The sequence below is a fragment of the Penicillium psychrosexuale genome (genome assembly GCF_028828465.1).
Source record: "Penicillium psychrosexuale strain IBT 29551 chromosome Unknown utg000004l, whole genome shotgun sequence".
NCBI classification, from domain to species: Eukaryota; Fungi; Ascomycota; class Eurotiomycetes; order Eurotiales; family Aspergillaceae; genus Penicillium; species Penicillium psychrosexuale.
In genome coordinates this window covers 3,371,717-3,391,035 of record NW_026643189.1, presented here as the reverse complement: position 1 = coordinate 3,391,035, position 19,319 = coordinate 3,371,717, and the positions used below count along the sequence as shown (strand labels likewise).

Sequence of the window (19,319 nt, the reverse complement as noted above, 5' to 3'; positions counted from 1 at the left end):
CCTATGTATACCCCGGAGTATATAAATGAAACATGAAATGCCACACATTGGGAGGGCTAGAGCGGGCAAGGGCGTGTCCATTTATATCATCATGATTGGATTTGCAGCCGCCTTTCTACTATGGACAGTAGTCCATGCTGTCCCTAAAAAATCATCTCCCACAGTGGCAGTGCGCAATGGAACGTATGCTGGAGTGCGAAGCTCAACCTACAACCAGGACTTCTTCCTGGGTATACCGTATGCCCAGCAGCCGGTGGGGGATTTGCGCTTTACGGTGCCGCAGTCGTTAAATGCCAGCTGGGATGGTACACGCGATGCGACACAGTATTCGGATATTTGTGTTGGATATGGTGTGAGTATGATTCTTTCGGTTGCTTTCCAAAGTTGATTCTTACCAATAGGAAATAGACGGACTCGATTTGGTACCCTCAGTCAGAAGCATGTCTTACTCTGAACGTAATCCGGAGTTCATCTGTCAACACAGAGTCGAAACTCCCTGTTGGGGTGTGGATTCATGGCGGTGGATTTTATGAAGGATCTGGCGCTGATGAGCGTTACAATATGTCTGCAATTGTGGAAAAGTCGTATCAAATTGGTATCTCCCTCTCTCTTGGATACTTGAAGCCTGGTCTAACCACGATTCAGGCAAACCGTTCATCGCCGTCACGCTGAACTATAGACTGTCCGCATGGGGCTTTATAAGCTCCAGTCAAGTTTCCGGCAGCGGAAACACCAATCTCGGATTGCGAGATCAGAGGCTGGCGCTTCAATGGATCCAGGAAAACATCGGCGCCTTTGGCGGCGACCCCACGAAAGTCACCATATGGGGCGAGTCGGCAGGTGCCATGTCAGTGGGATACCATCTTACAGCATACAACGGACGAGACGACAAGCTATTCCGGGCTGGCATCATGCAGTCTGGGGGATCGATATCCGCGAATCCGGGAAATTACACGACGTTCCAATCGAACTACAACACATTGGCCTCCAAGGTGGGCTGCCTCGACGTCGTGGATTCACTGCAGTGTCTTCGTGAAGTACCATTCGAGAGACTCAACGCTGTTCTCAACGGCACGGGGGGCAACTCTGACTACAATTTCTGGCCCGTTGTGGACGGGGACTTGATTCAGACATGGGGTAGCATTCAACTAAACAAGCATGCATTCGTGAAAGTCCCTATCATTGCCGGCACCAATACGGACGAAGGAACAGCATTCGGACCTACGGGGATTAACACCACAGAGCAATGGTATCAATACTTAACAGGTACCTAACCAAATCTTCTACACTGCCACAGCAGCTAACCCTCCAGACGGCGGATTGAACTTCCAAACACCCCCTCCGTAGCCAAGCGCATCCTCGACCTCTACCCCGACGACCCCTCGCAAGGCATTCCCGCATACCTAGGCGACCAGCGCGTACCCTCCAAAGGGTACGAATGGCGACGCACCTCGGCCTTCGCCGGCGACTGGTTCATGCACGCCAACCGTCGACGCCAATGCGAAGCATGGGCGGAGACATCAACGCCCGCATACTGCTACCGGTTTAACGTGCACTCAGCAGACACGCCACTCCTTTCAGGCGTGACCCATTTCGAGGAGGTAGCGTTTGTGTTCCACAACATTGCCGGACTGGGGTATCACTACGGCAAACCGTTTGCCGGGGTGCCGCAGTCGTACATCGACCTCAGCTCTGCAATGGCGGGCATGTGGGCGTCTTTCATCCGCGACCTCGATCCAAACCCGAACCAGGGCGTTGTGAAACCCGCTGTGTACTGGGATTCTTATTCTAGGGACGGACCTGTTGATCTCTGTCTCGATGCTAATAAGACCAGTCATATGGAGGCGGATACATGGCGCAAAGACGGGATTGATTATATCAACTCGGTTGCGCGGGCTTTCTGGCGGTAGAGGGGGGTTACACTGTGATTATAGAAGAAATTGCAGATGGCCTAGATTGGGCTTACAAATGAATCCCGAGGTCGAATCGGATCCGGGGGTCAGGGCCGAATTATTAAAGTCGTTGAACCATGGTTTTCTCTTTTCATATCCACTCAACACGCGGGTATTGCATCACTGCTCAGGTGCCGAGTGGATCGGATCCAAATTATGCCAAACACAAATAAATATGTACTAGTACTAGTATGTATATACGGAGTACTTCCTGTTCAATATCCAAAGTTAAGACAGACAATCTACAACATATATCTCATAGCCGAAAAAAGAGTGCGTCAACAGTCTCAGCTCTAGTCTATCCGAGGCCGCGTGTAATCTATAGACGCCCCGTTAGGCTCACTAGAGCTGTAGATCGACATCGCGATCCAATTCCACGGCTCACTAGACACGATTTGCAGTCAACTCGTATCCCGAACCATGGTTGCATCTCCCGGATCGTCCGGAAGATCCAATAATGCATTTTTGCTTTTTCAGACCCACGATACATGTCCATCCTGAAAATCAAGAGTCATAAGTTGTAGATACTAGGACTTGATATAGTGGGTCGCTAAGCATCCCTTTACAGCTACCTATATTGGATACGCACTATAGACGCCTATCGCGCGGATCCCAAAGCAAGTCCAAGTTGGATGAACTAATGTCTCCACTGCAGCTATTCAACTAACTAACTAACTACCGAACTACGTGAACTAGTTACCAGTTACGGACAGGAGAACAGACATCTCAGAATAGACCAGACATCTGACCCGTGACGTGGCCGAGCTTAGAATTATAAATCCACTCCAGCTATCCATGGATATAGGATCTCACATGCCGATACGATACCAGCCAGCCTCTGTTTAACTAACTATGGGTACCGGTTCTACGGAAATTGGAATACATAGCATGTACCTACATTCCCAAGCTCACCGCCACAACCCCAGCGCCGGCCTGGGAGCCAGAGCCAATCTCAGATCGCAGCGGGAGATGCTGCATTGAGTAAGGATCTCCTGCACCCGGGGTCTGCATCAGCAAGATCGGGGCGGGGCTGAAATTCTACGATTTGAAACTTTCATGCAGGGCTAGCTTTTTTAGGATGGTTGCCTCCTTTTCCAAGGAGTGTACAACATAGGTATGCATCTTCCTGCAAGCCATCTGGAAGATCTCGCTCGATCCGGGGTTTCGGGCAGATAGAGATACAGATACAGTTCGATCTCGAAATGTATGCAGATTTATTATTGAGACTTGCGCACCTAACACCTTACAACGCCTTACATTGCAGTATGTTGTATACTGATATAGATATATCCCCCCTGTCTACAAAGTATTGTACGTATGTATCCTCCGTATTACACATACACAAATACAGATCAGCAACCAAAGCCCCTAAGCCAAGACTGGAACCAATAGTCGGATCCAACCGGCCGGGAATTCGATGCGTCTCCACCCATCGCCCCACGATCGCCTACTATTGGTCCCAGCCAGATCACTCGGTTTCAATAGGTCAGCCCACCTTTCAGCACCGATGTCAAGATGGAGTCAGCCGCGAGATCCAGTTCGCACCCGGGAACGACCGGTTGGGGAATCCAAAGGTAAACGAAAACGAAGGGATTTGGCCCGGGGTTGGGCTCCAGCGAATCAGGGGAGCGGTCAGTTGATCTGCGGATATTTAGGTTTTGGTTTGGTGAAGAAGATCATGATATTATTCTTCACTGATATAGAACACACCTAACTACAACATACATAGACAATATACAATAGACGTAGTACGTAGGGCGTTGAACTTGAACTTGCGTGTCGGATAGATCCGCTGCAGTTGGTACTGTAATGTGTGCATCTTTTATTTTTTAGACCAACAATAATGCAGAATAATCAATTATACTCGTACACGTACAGATCCTAATGCAAGTCCGTTAACTATTCCATCTCCACGGCGAAGTCCGATACTTCTCTATACTGTACCACCGCAATAACCCACGATATACCACAAGCAGCAAAAGCAAGACCGAAGAAGAAAGAAGACCCAAAGAAGAAGAACCTTACGCTCCACCCGACTACGCCCAACCAGGCCTGGCGCCAGAGGCCCGAGAGCATTCAAATACCGATCTACGGCGTGCCACCGCGCGCTTCAGCTGACAAAACCTGAGGTCGCGTGGGCCCTCCAGGAATACACCGACATTTATTTCAAACAGAGTTCTGACAGCAGGGAGGAACCGTCGTCCCCACAGCGGACGTTGTTCTCAGTTCGCAGTAAAGTATTCTGTAAAATATTCTCATATATGCGATCTACAATACGGAGTATACGTCGACGATCTCAGTAAGTATGTTGTAGAGTTTCTCAGCCAGATCCAAGGCTTATGGCTTATAGGCTGCTAGGGACGATCAGCAGCGTCATACATATTTTTAATAGGTACGTATGTTGTATATTGTACATGACTGGATACTGCGTGGTGTAGCACGTCCACAAATTATTATTAACTCGTGGAGATATTCCTTCTCCGGATGTACTCCGCGTGTACTCCGTAGTCCGTACTCCTATACGTATGTTGGATACGGACCGACTTTCCACTTTCCGCTTTTCGCCTTTCGCACTGCCGAATGTATTCCCGTGCTGTGTTGTCCATGCGCGGTGGATGGATACACGAGAAAGTTCGCTAGTCCTTTTTTCTTTCTTATGATCCTCCGGTACGAGATGGAGATTTTCACGGAGAACCGTAGGGTCTGCTGCGCCACAGGAAAGTTGTGGTGCCACTAACTACCCCTTTACCATAGTTACCAAGTCCGTAGATTGAATACTTACTTAGTTACATAACTAGTAGTGAGATAACTAATCCATCGTGGGGATAAGCGGCTCTCGGTGGATCTCGGCCGTGTTTCGGGAGAATCCAGACAAAGAAATTTACTAGGAAAAATCTGTTTTCGAATCCAATCCAATCCAATCCCGCAAGGAGTATCGTATCATGCCATATTGTTCCAGTAGGTTACGGAGTATGTAACCTGAAGAGCGGCCGGTGTCCACCTAGTTGGGGGGGAACGAATCGGATGAATCAGCGTGTCCCAAAACGGAATCTGCATTCGAGGGCTCTTTCCCAGATTGGCTGTGCGCCGTGGAAATATAAATCCGTAGACAGAGGTATATACAACATACATAGTCAGCAAAATTAGACAACCGACGTTTGTATAGGGTACGGCTGATCGCATAGATCCCCACCGGGATAGATGAACGTGGGATCTTGATCTGGGATCGATCTCGATCGATGCCAACCCTGCTAGCTGATTATGATGATCGGATTATTGGATTCCCGGGGTAAACGATGTTCCATGTTCCGTCCAAAGTAAACAAAAGAAACAAACAAAGAACACTTTTATTAATTGTCATCAACTGAAAGTCAAAGCCGAAGAAAAGATAAAAGTACGTTGCTACTTCCTAAGTGGGCTTAGCTACGTCCAGCCCGCAGACTATGCAAACTCTCCAGACCACCGGAATGGCCAACACTCAACTTCCAAATGTCGGGTTCGTTATGTGGACTGGACTCACGAACTAAGCTGTCAAATGGATCTCACCTTAATGACAAATCTCGAGACGCGGTTTTTGTTGTGATCCACCGGACTTATTATTCCTTACATGCGGAAGAATGTGGCGGTCTGTAATAAGGCCACCTACAACATACTAAGATAGATGCAAGTTATATTGTAATGACTTATATCCAATCCAAAGAATGTATTGGCCATACCCAGGACGTAATCTAATTTGAATCTAAATTTAATTCGAGATCTCATGCCCGATCCCGATCCCAATGGAGATCGGATCTGATTATCTGAACACGAATACCTTGCAGCGAATGACCGCACGCCGACCCCCCGCTAGTTCAATCGGCGGAAACTTAGTTCTCAGCTGAGACGATCTGGTGAGTAGCTGGTCTTTTTATTGGGGAAATTGGATGTGGAAAATTTAGACGATCAGCTGGGATGATAACTAGTTCGTTGTCTCCATATATGGAGGTCTTTCTGGAACCCGCGAAATTAAATTACAATCTAATTTTGATATCGCATATATTAGCCTAATCTGCACGTTCAATATATAGGGTAGCGAATCAGGGAGGATCATGCCATATTGGTATGTCTACGGTTATTAGAAATGGGGGCAACCCAAAGAAAAGAGATCATGCCATAAAGTTAGGTGTAAATCAGATTAATCAAGTAAAGATCTGTAGTACAAATTCAAAGTTGAGATTTTGATGATATTCAATTAGTATTGCCATCCCGAACCAATTCCAGGGATATCCATATCCACCACAGAAGAAAAAAGTGTCATAAACCTTGAACGTCGAAAATATCGACCAGAACATAAAATAGATGTAACGCTGAATGAGACACGATCGTACACATATCATATCAGGGACATACTCGAACAGAAGTGGAAAGAACCAAAAAATGCAGGGTATTGAGAGATAGAGGGGAACATGGAGGTAAGAACAGAGCAGAACAGAACAAAACAAAACAGAACATCAAAAAAGAATCAAAAAAGAAACCAGTTTCAGACCAGGCCGATGGCTATTGAATCATCAAAGGGGGATATCTATGCTAAAGCCGTTTTTCTCCCAGAACCTTGGAAGCTGTTGGGGTATTATAAGAACACCGAGTAGGGAAAGAGTCCCAAAAAGACAAAAGAAATATAAGAAAAGATCACAAAGGGAAGACGTTAAACCTCCCAAAAGAAAAAAAAAATGGCCACTGAACTCCGTTGCCTTCTATTTCCCACCTTTTTCAACGCCAAAAAAAGAAGCTGAATGACTGAGAAGCTGACTGAGAAGCTGACTGAGAAGCTGAGGAGCTAATGACTGGTTGGCGAGGAGGAGTCGAGGACCGACTTGGGCTTCAGATTCGAACCCAGGCTCGCGGCTTTGTGAGCGCCCATCTTGCGAGTCAATTTGGCGTAATGTAGGCCGCATGCGTTACACAACGTCCGGGCACCATCTGGACCCCGACGCCATTCTGGCGTTTCGGCTCGGTTGCAGCTGTGGCAACGACCAGGAGGCGCGGCTTTCTGCAAACGGGTTAGAAAAGTGTCGAGATGTCAATACAGGGGAAAGTCTAGACTTACTCCGCGCCGTTTCTTTGGGTCTGCGCCTGCGAAACCACCCGTGCCTTTGAAGTCTTCCTGGTACATCGCCATATGGTCGTCTTCGGTCTTGAACGCCTTGCGCTGCGCCATCTGTTCAGCCAGAGCTTGCTCCTGGTTCACCACGGCGGTGCGTATCCGAATCAGGGCATCTTGGTTCCGCCGTTGCATGTGAAGCATGTCCTCCACTTCGTTGAGCGAGGGAGAGGGAGCCTAACAGCGGGCCGGAACGCTGCGTTTGATGTGCGCGAGACGCGTAGTGCCGTGAAAAGTCGAGGGTTCGCGTACTCAAGTCGGCGAGCTATTTCAGTCAGTAGGTAATTCATTTAACAAGTCATTCTTAATTTTGTCCATCGGTTCAAAATAAGACTCGAGGGCGAATCCATACCTCATTCAAAGACGTCTCCACATCATAGACGTCCAAATGCCGCTTAGACTCGTTGTGCGGAGCTAGTCGACTCACAAATCCACCCTTGACTTCTTCCACCCGCGGCGCACCCATGTAGGCCCGGTTATCGTACGGACCCGGCGCCGGAGGATACGAGTGGCCGGACTGCGGTTGAAAAGAGTAGTTCGGAGGGAAATGGCCATACCCATTCGGCGACGCCACGCTACCGGCGGAGGTTGGCGCACTGTACTCATACCCGGACGAATTTTGCGATCCCACCGAGGTGATTCCCGTTTTGGCGCTCTGGGTCGGGGATTTTCCCGTGCTGAGGGAGTTTAGTGAGGTGCGCGAATCCTGTGTGTTGATGGAGGCGAGACTGGAGCGCGATGCATCCTGCAGCTGCTGATGGTACGCGGGTTCCCGCATGAGCGAACCCGTCGGCGGGCCATTCGAAAACGGATTGGGCGGACCCGCTGGTCCCTCTGCGCTCGGTCGTCCGATGAGATGTGGCGGCGGCGTAGGGTGTGAGGATTGCGGTGGCGGGGCGGAGGTAGCTGCTGGGTATGGGAGAGGGTCGTTGCCGAGGGCCTCGTGGATGGATGGGAGGGACTGTCTTGAGGTGCGTTTTTCCTTCTCGTCTTCGAGGGCGCGACGGGCCTCGGGCGACGAGATGTACCCCGGCGGTGCGTTCGCGTAGGCGTACGGCAGGGATTGGCCGTACATGACGTTGGGACTCATCAGAGTCGGAGAAGCGGTGGCGCTCGAAGGGTGTCTGGAGGTGTATCCCGATCCGTCTTTCCCTAGGAAACTCATCGCCGGCAAAGGGTCTCTGTGACGAAGGTGAGCAATGGGAGACCGACTGCGAGGTCGCAAGACCAACCTGTGCCTAGATGCGGCTTCCAAAGACCCCATCACGTTGAGAGGAGAGAATGTTGATGCGACAGGTCTGGGATGTAAGAAGAAGGAATGCAAATGCAAAGTCGGAGGTCGCCTCTGGTGCGACAGGAAAAGCGTTCCACCTGTTCGTGCCGAAGAAAAAGAGAGGCCCAGATCCAAGATCCAATCCAAAGATCCCGGGGCGAGTGTTGGAAAGTGGCGTTTAGATGGAGCCCGAGTAACCCGACGAGTTAACCGTAATTAACTTCTTTTCTTCTTTTCTTCTTTTTCCTTTTTTTCCTTTCCCTTCTTTTTTTTTCAAATCAATGAAGCTTGGGAAATCAAGAGAAGAGATAGGAATCCAAGATCACAAAGCTACCTTGAAATGCAAAAAGAAAAGAAAAAAGAACCCGATCGCACATGCAAGGGATATAAAGCGTGGAAAATGAGAATGTCCATCCAAATATGAAAGCACGAGGTGGAATGGGGACAAATATAAAAGAACACACCGTAGAGAGGGGAAAGGCGCAGAATCAAAGGGGATCGAGGCTACTTCATTTCGGGCTTTAGATTGGAAACGGGAAGCTTAGAGAGGAGTACGGAGTACAGGAAGTTAAATTGATTTTTGATTTTGAATTCTATAAAAGATTAAAGGAAAGAAAAGAAAGCCCAAAAGAGAAAAAGATTAAAAAAGAAACTTTGGCAAAATAAATAAAAAAAAAAAAGATCGAGATCCGAACAGGGGGAAAATTACCCTGGGAAATTGCCAGATCGTCAGAACCTGGTTTTACAAGGCAAATTACCGACTGCGGATCATCGGGATCTTAGGGCTTTAGTTCTCTGTGGGTAGAGCTGTGGATAGAGGCGGTGCAATATTCTAGTGTACAATATCATTACATACTTCCTTAATGTGTCAGGAACTCATCTGGTAATGTTCTATACATATGTAACTTACTACTATGTTGATGTTGTATGTTGTTGACCCAAAGGTAATCAAATGAACTGGAAAATGAACTAAATTACATTAAATAATTCAAATTAGCCTACCCCGGAACCTAGGATCGATCGAGATAAACGGCCGATTCTCAACGTGCTAAGGGACGGCTGAATACCGGCAGAGTGGTCCATCAGGAAAAGAAGCTAGCGGACGATAGTTCCAGTATTCTGGAATCTGTATTCTGGAATCAATCTATTATTATATTAAATAACAAATAGCGCAGGGCAATCATCGAGTCATTTCAAGATCGCTCGACGAGGATATGCATCCGTGTCACATGAGAGAGATCTCCGATGCAAGTGGGTAAATGTCAGCCTCGGGCTATGAGCTAAAGTCCTGGGGAGGTTATAAGTGAAGGATATGATGTCAGATCTACTATTAACATAGTAATGGTTAGATCCATTCACTTACTGTATAGAATACAGACTGCAACCCAAGTGCCAAGGAACACAAGGATCACAAGGATAATCAAGATCTCTGGAATGGAGACACAGCTATTTCCATCGCAACTGGGGGAATCAGAGACGTGGCTGAGGTTACACAGTCCGATCTGAAAGTGCCCGACGTGGTCCGGATGACAACGTTCCATGGTTCACTCGAGTTTAAATTATTTTATCGATTTGTTTATTTATTTAGTATTTGGTTTCATTCCTGTTCTATTTAACATACTCCGTACTATCTAACTATAACTTGGAATATACTATAATATATATGTTGTAGTTCATATGCAATCCTTAAGTATCCAAATACCACGTCACCGAGCCACAACGTCCCCAGCCAAGATCGGGCGCAGGTGAAATCACAAAACAAAAAGCAAAAAACGCCGCCGAAAGCAATCGAAAAACAAAACCCAATTAATCACCACCTCATTCGTCCGTCTTACACGCTACCCCCTTGAGTACCCGCCAAAAGGATCGGATCGCAGGGTATTGCAACACATGTTGCTTAAGCTTTAGATCGAGATCGAACACGGGACGTTCATTGGCGAGATCGCGTGGGCACTCCATCTCAGTTTAAGATCCTGACATTTACAGTAGAGCTGATTACAACATAGTAACTATAGGACGCTTGAAAGTGAGAATCAGATACGCAAGTAAAAACAACCCTAGCAAAGTCCCGCATCAAACCCCGCTCCGATAGTGCCTAGCGCTTTCCTATAGTGGTTTGGAACTTCTGGGCTTCCAATGACTAATTCCACCGATTGACTCCATGACCAACTAACTATTCCGTGCAGCTCGCAAAAGCACCGAAGGATCAAAGCTCGTTAGGAAACCAATTTTCTGGAGCTTTGAGTTTGTTGGCCACAGCCCCACCCCGTTGGATGTCATATTCGCCCTTCACGCGCTGGCATGTGGACGAATCTTGTCTTGGCTACGGAGGTACGGAGTACTACAAATCAAAATTCTCTATTCTCTAGTTTATCAGTCCCAGTCCCCAGCGGTGGCAAGTACAACTGTTATAGCCCGATTCGCCTCCGTGATCGCACAGCGCACAGACTGGGGACCCATAATGATGTACGATATACATCGTATGGGCCAACGGTCGGCCCAAGGTCTAAATGTTGATCCAAAACGGGTGAAAGGCAATCGCCTGAGATCTTCGGAATATCAATGCGGTTGATCGACGGAGGACGCCTGAAGGAATAATATATGATATCTTTTCCATACATAAGCAAGAGCAAAGCCCGGTCTAATATTCCCCAATATATATTGAGTCAGAACAGGGCTCAGCTCAGCTCAGCTCATGCACCTCGGTGTTTAAGAATGAATGTAGTAGCGTACTCGCATAATCGCTAATCTAATCGCACAATGGACTTGTTGACGGGTCCCAAATCATCGCGAATCGATCTAGTTAGTTAGTTACCCAGTAGTCGCTGCATTTCCAGAGCCCAATGCACCAGCCGGATCTTACGATTTCAGCCACTCTGCGATGCATCCCGTGCGCACTGGAGATTTAGCGCATGCACGGTAGGTCACTTCCACCTGCCGAGCATGAATGCAGTAAGGATCTGGCGCTGCGATTGGGGGGATTCTCCACCTGCAGGATAACGGGGGCGCAAGAATAATCCCAATGCTGAATCTGAGGATGAGACTGATCACAAGAGATCTGAGGCTGAAATCCTGCGACGGTTACATTTGGATATAGTAATATAGAAAAGTACATCATACGACGAGCCAAGTGTGGCTGGGGCGACCGTCAGGGGCGAATTTCCCCGCGATGTCTCGATCTGAACTATCAGAATCGCAACTGGTCGCACTCGCACTAGCCCGGTCGCAGGACGCTATGATGATGATGATGAATCATAAGTATAATTCCTGCAATGGTTGTTTTCAATACGGGGGAAAACAGAGCTAGTTTTTTATGTCAGTTATTCTTCTGGTTGCCTTTTTACGGCAACTGGGAGTGCAGGATGGATTACAGACACCGTGACGGTGGTTTTTTATGGGTCGCGTTCCACTGTGAATATCACGGGTTTTGCGATTGAGCTAGCTGGTGGAGAAGACGAAAATCTCTGCTTTCGGAATTGAAGATATTCAGAATTTCACGTGTTTGGCCTGGAGGTATTTGAGATGGCCGCAAATGCGCCGAAATTTATCTGTAGTAACCAATGAGATGATTCTACGAGATTATCCTTGGCCAAGCGCGTCTTCCTCTTATTTACTTTTACTTTACGATACAACCGCTAGTAGGAAAATCATTGCCTTCGCAGAAATACTTCACAAAATAACTGGAGACAACGGGGACCACTGGAGATAATGGAGACAACTGGAGCCATGATCGTAGTAAGTTGATCGACACCGTTGACAGACCGTTGACAGCCCGTTAGCCAGACTCCAGACCGTTCAAACATTCCTGGCCTCCTCAAGTCTGACAAAAACAATCCCAGGAATGTTGTAGCACGCTATGATGTTTCCGACCAATTGTGGAGAACACGCGATAAACAGACGATCCCAGACTCCTAACCGGAAGGAGATGAGCGACAACTCATTTTCCTCAAGTTGGCAAGAGTTTAGGATGCGATCCCAATTTTAGTGCGCGTCGAGGAAGGACTATCCCTTTTCTCCGACATCCTGAACTTATCGAACTATATCATCCATAAAAGGGGGGTAACCTCCCAAACTATCTGATCTATGATCCAAGACTATTATGGAGAAACCAATCTAAGATTACAGATTCATCAATTAGCCAAGAATAATCAATAAGGTGATCTCAATCCCGAAAATAAAAGACATATCCCCCTCGGATATTATAAGGCCAGCACGGTTCACGTCCGCCGTACATAGTAAAATCTCCGGTAATAGCCCCAGTCACACATCATGCCATCACCCGCGACTCCGAAATGTGGCGGCTCAGGAGATTTGTTTAATTCGCCCGGTGGGGACGTTCCCGGGGATCTCTCCGATCTGGACGGAGTAGACTCGAAAGAGTAAGTTGACAGCTGCAAGTTGACCAAAGGACAAGGACAGGGGGGGGAGGGAGAAGAAAGAGAGGGTCCGATCCCGTCCAGGGATTGACCAAGGAGAGACGGCGCGGTGGGGAAGATGGGGGGTTTGGTCTTGGAAATCAGGACACATCTGCAACGCCAATCTGCACGTACGGCAAAGGAACGGCACCAACGTTGACTGGCTTGGTTTGGGGACTACACTAGCAGGGTTCTGACACGGCCGGAAAGGGATAGGCGATATGACGGGAGGTGATGTCCTGCAAGATGCAAGATGTCTTAGTGTGTCTTACTGGGTTACAGATTAGACCGAACTCCTCATCGAAGTGTTAGATCTAGATATCCTAAAGTTGGGAATGTCTTATTAGCTTGGTCAAATTATTGGTAAGGGCCCGCTCTATAGAATCAACATACGATTATGATGATATTCCCCTAAGTCATATACGGAGTATGGTTTGAATCCCCACTGGCCTCTATGGTTCAACGACAGCTGCACGTTTCAATTGTCCAAGCAACAGCTCAGGGATTTACTCCTTCTTCTCCCCATGTGGATTATAATCGACAGACCGACATTTAGAATCTCCACGGTGACAAAGGGGAAATCACCACCACCAAGGAAAACGGGGAAATCCAGCCGGACCGTTCCCAGACTCCACCAAGCCCATAAGATAGACCGCTTCGATCGGCGGGAAGGATTTCGGGTTTTGGCTTGTCGGGTTTCTCTTGGAAGTTCCTTTTTGCCTTTTCTTTTTCTTTTTCTTTTTCCTCTAGCTAGCCTAAGACGGGCTAGCTCACGCTAAAGGTTCTCCTTAACACGATTAGTGGCCGTTTTTACTTCAATCTACACCTGAAATAGGAAGGCAGGTCCAGCATCTCCACAAATCCCGAAAGAAACCATGATCGCCTGGGAAATCTCCGAGCAAAGATCGGAACGGACTAGCAGCACGCAAAGTACGTGAATGGTATATTGATAGCGTCTTCACGACGATCCCATTCTGCTACGGAAAACAGACCCGATTCATCGATCTACGATGGATATTGCAGCCGCTAAGCAGCATGCCTGACAAACCCTTCTTCAATCTCGAACCCACCTCAGCCTAAGGCCGGAGCCGAGGGCCAACGGAGATTAGGTTGAGAGATTGGGGAGATTGCACTCCATCTGCTACTCTATACTCAGCCACACGAGGAAATGAGAAGAACGGCTTGGATTAATTAAGATCCGCCGGTGGATCCCGAGTGGATAGCGACATTATTCCCTCCAGGTTTCCATCTTTCCATGGGGCTCCATTTCTGGAATATCCGAGATTGTGTTCATTATATTTACGGAGTCCTTTTTGGTGCGGAGCTCGGGAGTTATCTGCCGTTGGGCCTGTGCTGGTTGCAATGATATACGTACTCCAATGTGTGCGAAATTAGATTTTTTTTTTGCGGGTCGAGACGGAGCACAGTTGCTGGATTTGTCTTGAGATTTGCTGCCGTGTGGGGGGGGTTGTCATTTCTGGGCTTGATAATGTTGCAGTGTGCATCCGTTGGGAGGTATCAAGCATATCTATTTTAAGCAGATCGCCGTTTCTTTGCCTTTTGGGTTTATTTCATTCCAGCTACCGGATAGAGGATGGCGCGATACATTATATGGTTGACCTTCGGCGATCTCTCGGGCACTTTGAGTCTTCCATATATCGGTACGGCACAACTTGTATGAGTGCTTCTGTAAAGGTATCTACGAATGATTGCTGTAAGACTATTGTACAACAGACAAGGCAATCAAGCACTATAAACAAGGTTGTACATGCAGTTATAAATCATATGCACGGGAATCCATCCGGACCTGATTGAGTGACGGACTCGCGCCACATGCCGGTGAAGCTCAAAACGCTTCTCTATTGGACAGGTTGGATGATGATCATAATGGATACCTTCCCCGTCGCTGTCACACAGAGGACTAGCAAGGATGTTAGGACCAAAGCTTCAACGAGGTTGCTTGGCAACAGGTTATCATATTTATTCTTGATATTATTCTTGATATTTGCAACTAGTATTACTAGTACTCCGTAGTAGATCTTTTTCAAAACAAGTGGCAAATGAACTTCTCACCTTCCTGACTTGTAACATCAGGGATTTCAATAGTAACATATATATATACGAATGCGAGGGTTGATACAACCGCGCCAATCAGATTCATGTCCCAGTCCAAACTCAAAGCTCGAATCGAGGGTCCAGTCCAGATGCACATCCCAAGCTGCAGGTATGGCCCATTAGAGCCTTGACAGGTGGGATATGCACCCAAGACTTTTGACGTATGCATTAGGAACAAGCCTAGCCCTGTTACATATCGCTTTGGACGAATAGGATCCCGCTGGTGATCTCCAATAGAGTTTTTCTGAATCTGAGCTACCACACGCCAAATAGGAAGTCTTCCGCTGATTGGAGAGCTTTGAATCTGACAGCTGCGCGGTTCCGACGTTCCGCTGAAGAGAATGCCATTTGGAATTTGATAACTTGGAATTTCGCATGAACCTGAGAATGCCACATTTCTTCCTCGAAGTTGTATTTTTATCTTTTCTCCGGCAGTTTCTTCAAAGACAAAAGTACGAAATCCTCCCGCTTTGATCTCACGTATCCACCCGATCCTTGTTCACCCATGTACTCCGTACTTTTATGGAAATCTCCCAATGGAAGCCAACAGAAAGAACGGGTTCGCCCTGAGTGGCCCTCGTACGATGGCAATTTGGGAAGCGGAGCCGGCCAGAAATTTTCGGTTTTATGTTTTCCCCGTACATTTCCCTGCCAATGGGCCAATGACCTATCTCAATGCTATTTTTGTCTCTTCAAGGGGAAGATAACTGGCCGACTAGTGGCAACGGGCCCAGCGGAAACAGATGCCATCGACAAGCATAACCCAAGGATCGGCGAATCGTCGAATACACTAAAACACATGGGCTGGGTCCCCGCAGATCCGTGTCATATCGGTTGAAAGGGGAACTGCCGTGAAAACGGCGGTCCACGGTTGATCTGACAGGGTGTGGTAGGGTCTTCACGGTGGGGAGAGGTGGGCCAGAGAAAACACGCCTCCACTTTCAATAATTCCCGATGAACGCCGTAATTTGATCCCCGATACCGAGTGAAGGGGCCTGTACCTAACCCCAACGCAGTCAGGGCGCCGGCGGTCTGGGCAGCGTGGGCAATGGATTTACGCGCCTACTCCTTCTCCCTTTGAGCAACTCGGCGTTATTTTATGGGCGTCAATAGTACATACATAGTACCCTCCGTGCTCGAGTTCCACCTCTGAAGAAACTTCACATAAACTTCGATAATCTGTGTTGTATGGCATGATGGCCTGATCCACTGGGAAAATGGCATCCATGTGTCACCGCAGTCTGGCGCCAATCAATTCGTTTCCTGCTGGCCCCTCCACTGCTGTCCACGATGCCAACTCCCTGGGCCTGGCTCTCGGGTCGACCTACTCCGTACCTTTTCTGTTTCGGATCTTATAGGGCCAATGATAGGAGTCCTGGGCCCGAGGCTTGAGCGGCACAGAAGCGTCTCTTTAGGCTAGGTGCAGGCGGTAATGCAATGCAGCTTGCCGCATGGAGTACATTGTAGCGGGATAACTCGAAACAGATCCTGACTATCTCGTGCGGAGTGAGTACAAAGTACAAGGTACAGGATAGAAAGTACAAGTACATGGAGATGGGTATTGTATCAGACCGAATCAGGTTCTAGTTATAGTAAGGCTGTTATTTGTCAGGGCTATTGTGTTTGACTCATGAGCAGGGACACATTTTCATATTGATTTTACCAATAATATGACAAGGAAACATTTGATCTTAGTCTTATTCCCTCTTATGTTGTGCTTGGTCTTATGTATGTGTGAATATATATAATTTGATGCACTGATGCATCGCTGGTTTCACCGTACCACCAAGGTTGTTTGTTACAAAGCAGATTACATATATATAAGCCATTCTCCATCAAAATACCAACTACCTCCCTTGCATCTTCATCTCTAGTAAAAGTCATCAACTCATATAAACACAACGGCGTGACCATGCCTCCTCGAGCGGCCCGTGCACGGAGCTTGGCCTATCCCCACTTTGAGCTTCCAGCAGGACACACCTTCCTCTTCAATTTATTTTCAGGTCCAGTCGCGACTAGATTTTTTAACGTCATGTCTTCAATCCTACTTCTGGCTGATATTCCTACTGTGACACTTCTGTACCGTGCAAAAAAGCTCATTCCTTCGTCCTCGAGATTTCCGCCATCCCAGTCTCTCAACAATACCATCTCTATCATCCGCAATGACATCACCAAGCTCCAAGTGGACTGCATTGTGAATGCTGCTAATCGGTCTCTCCTCGGAGGTGGCGGTGTGGATGGTGCAATCCACCGCGCTGCCGGTCCCAAGCTACTTCAAGAATGCCGCGGTCTTGATGGATGTGACACTGGCGATGCGAAGATCACCGATGCCTACGATCTGCCCTGCAAGCGTGTGATCCATACAGTCGGCCCAATCTACAGAAAGGAAGAAGACCCTGTCACGCTCCTTCGATCCTGCTATCGGCGCAGCCTGGAACTGGCAGTCGAAAATGACATGAAGAGTATTGCGTTTTCCGCCATCAGCACCGGAATATACGGCTATCCCAGTCGATACGCCGCTGAAGATGCCATCAAAGAGGTGTGGAAATTCCTGGTCGGGCCTAATGCTGGAAAGCTGGAGCGTGTCATCTTCTGCAACTTTGAGCGGAAGGATGTGATTGCCTATGAGGAATTCATTCCGTGAGTTTATTCATTTCTCACCTTTGAGCAGATACTGATGATGACTATAGTGAGTATTTACCTCCCACGCCGGAGGACCTGGCTCAGAGCAGCGACGCTTGAGTCGCCATGCTAAAATGTTGCTCGCCTTGCTTGGTACATGCCCCGACACGATTAACGACCGCTACTACATGACCTGAACGAAACATAATCTTTGCCAGTCCGTAATATCACGATAGCTATGAAGCGGATTTGCTAAATACCCCTTGAACCATCCTTGAAGAATCGTAAGTCCCAGTGTTTCTTTCTCTATACTGGTAGCACGTAAGGCGAAGATGAGACATTGACCAGTTCGTACCCATACTACAGAGCTGTCATATCAGTAAGTGCGATGTTATCGTTGAGATAGTCCTGTAAGCAGTTTCTTTCCTCTTTGTATTATTTCGACGTAGACAAGTATCTTAGTGTAAGCTCATTCCTGAGATCGTCCACAGGTGAATGCAAACAATGCAAACATTTATCTGATCGCGCCTCGATCACGATTCCAGCTCGAGATGACTTCACTCCAATTCCAATTGCAAGTCTCTCGATAACCAAAACCGCATAATGAAACACAACAACCCTCACTGAACACCCCATCTCCAACAAAACCAATCCCCCCGCAACCCCCCCAACCCCTCGCCCTCCGCCCAACACCAAAAAATGTCAAAACCACACCGGCCAAGAGGAATACCAACCCCGAATTCACGGTACCGAGTGCAAGTCCACGAAGAGCCAAAGCCCAAAATCCCAGATACTATAACATACGAGGGCCCATCCCTCTCCAAAAAACGAACACCCTTCATCTCCCATTTCTTCACGAACCTCCGCCAACGCCTCTCCGCCCTCCCATACCCAGTCCGACGAGCATGTAGGACTCTCAGCTGGGCGGTACCGATGCTCCCGATCGCGCTCTTCATTCCAGAACACGTAATGCAGGTGATGTGGGTTCGCGGGCCGTCAATGACACCATACTTGAACGAGGAGTATGAGCAGACGCACACGAAGAGCGATATGGTTATGGTCAATATGTGGCCGTGGGGATCTATACTGCCGTTTAAGAAAGAGCGGAAGTTGGAGCGGGGGATGATTGTTACTTTCCGGTGGGTTGATTGCTTTGCTTTGCTTTTACTTCGATTTTGGGTTTTATATCTTGTTCTTTTACGAGTCGAGTGCAGCCAATACTGATATATTACGCATAGCTCCCCTGCAAACCCGTCTCATATCGCGATCAAGCGCATCGTCGGTCTACCCGGTGACCGCATCACGACTCGCGAGCCGTGTCTGCGGAAAACGCAGATTGTCCCCTGGAACCATGTCTGGTTGGAGGGTGATGCGGAGGATCCGCGGAAGACGCTGGATAGCAATACGTACGGACCTGTTAGTCTGAGTCTGATTACTGGGCAGGTATTTGCGGTGCTGGGACCGCGGATGCGGTGGCTGAATTGGACGGATTGGGACTCTGATAAGGGGAAGGGGGAGTCTGCGTCGGATGATGCGGCGTATAGACAGAGTGTGCGGGATCGTGTTCGGAAGGATGCTGTTCAGCTCGAGCAGCCTTTTTTGAATTGATTTGTTATAGATGGGGCTTGGCGTATATCTTGGCCTTTGTATTTGTTGATAGTGCTGGATTTCCTAGCGATTTTGACTGGGACTTGTACATATATTAGGGAGCCTTGTAGATATCATTATATTACTATTTTGAGTAAAATGCTGTGCTATGCGTGTGCGAAAAGAGTAAGTTTGCGAGAACGAAAAAAAAAAGT

At 47.9% G+C, this 19,319-nt stretch overlaps 5 protein-coding genes across 5 annotated transcripts; 4 read left to right on the top strand and 1 right to left on the bottom strand.

Moving 5' to 3' along the window:
- Positions 1 to 91: 91 nt before the first annotated feature.
- On the top strand, positions 92 to 1,910 carry N7518_007128 (uncharacterized protein; the record flags this gene model as incomplete). Its single annotated transcript, XM_057188055.1, has 4 exons — positions 92 to 352; positions 409 to 595; positions 646 to 1,266; positions 1,348 to 1,910. 4 exons carry the CDS (start codon positions 92 to 94, stop codon positions 1,908 to 1,910), a joined length of 1,632 nt encoding a protein of 543 aa, XP_057039758.1.
- Positions 1,911 to 6,768: 4,858 nt separating this feature from the next.
- On the bottom strand, positions 6,769 to 8,356 carry nsdD (GATA-type sexual development transcription factor NsdD; the record flags this gene model as incomplete). The annotated part of the gene is made up of 5 exons (XM_057188054.1): positions 6,769 to 6,981; positions 7,039 to 7,244; positions 7,288 to 7,357; positions 7,445 to 8,273; positions 8,325 to 8,356. The coding sequence occupies 5 exons, from the start codon at positions 8,354 to 8,356 to the stop codon at positions 6,769 to 6,771; spliced, it is 1,350 nt and encodes a 449-aa protein (XP_057039757.1).
- Positions 8,357 to 12,634: 4,278 nt separating this feature from the next.
- Positions 12,635 to 12,832, top strand: N7518_007126 (uncharacterized protein; the record flags this gene model as incomplete). The annotated part of the gene is given in 2 exon segments (XM_057188053.1): positions 12,635 to 12,744; positions 12,757 to 12,832. The coding sequence occupies 2 exon segments, from the start codon at positions 12,635 to 12,637 to the stop codon at positions 12,830 to 12,832; spliced, it is 186 nt and encodes a 61-aa protein (XP_057039756.1).
- Positions 12,833 to 16,927: 4,095 nt separating this feature from the next.
- Positions 16,928 to 17,637, top strand: N7518_007125 (macro domain-containing protein; the record flags this gene model as incomplete). Its single annotated transcript, XM_057188052.1, has 2 exons — positions 16,928 to 17,535; positions 17,586 to 17,637. The coding sequence occupies 2 exons, from the start codon at positions 16,928 to 16,930 to the stop codon at positions 17,635 to 17,637; spliced, it is 660 nt and encodes a 219-aa protein (XP_057039755.1).
- Positions 17,638 to 18,216: 579 nt separating this feature from the next.
- Positions 18,217 to 19,125, top strand: N7518_007124 (putative mitochondrial inner membrane protease subunit Imp2; the record flags this gene model as incomplete). The annotated part of the gene is made up of 2 exons (XM_057188051.1): positions 18,217 to 18,656; positions 18,756 to 19,125. The coding sequence occupies 2 exons, from the start codon at positions 18,217 to 18,219 to the stop codon at positions 19,123 to 19,125; spliced, it is 810 nt and encodes a 269-aa protein (XP_057039754.1).
- Positions 19,126 to 19,319: the final 194 nt, after the last annotated feature.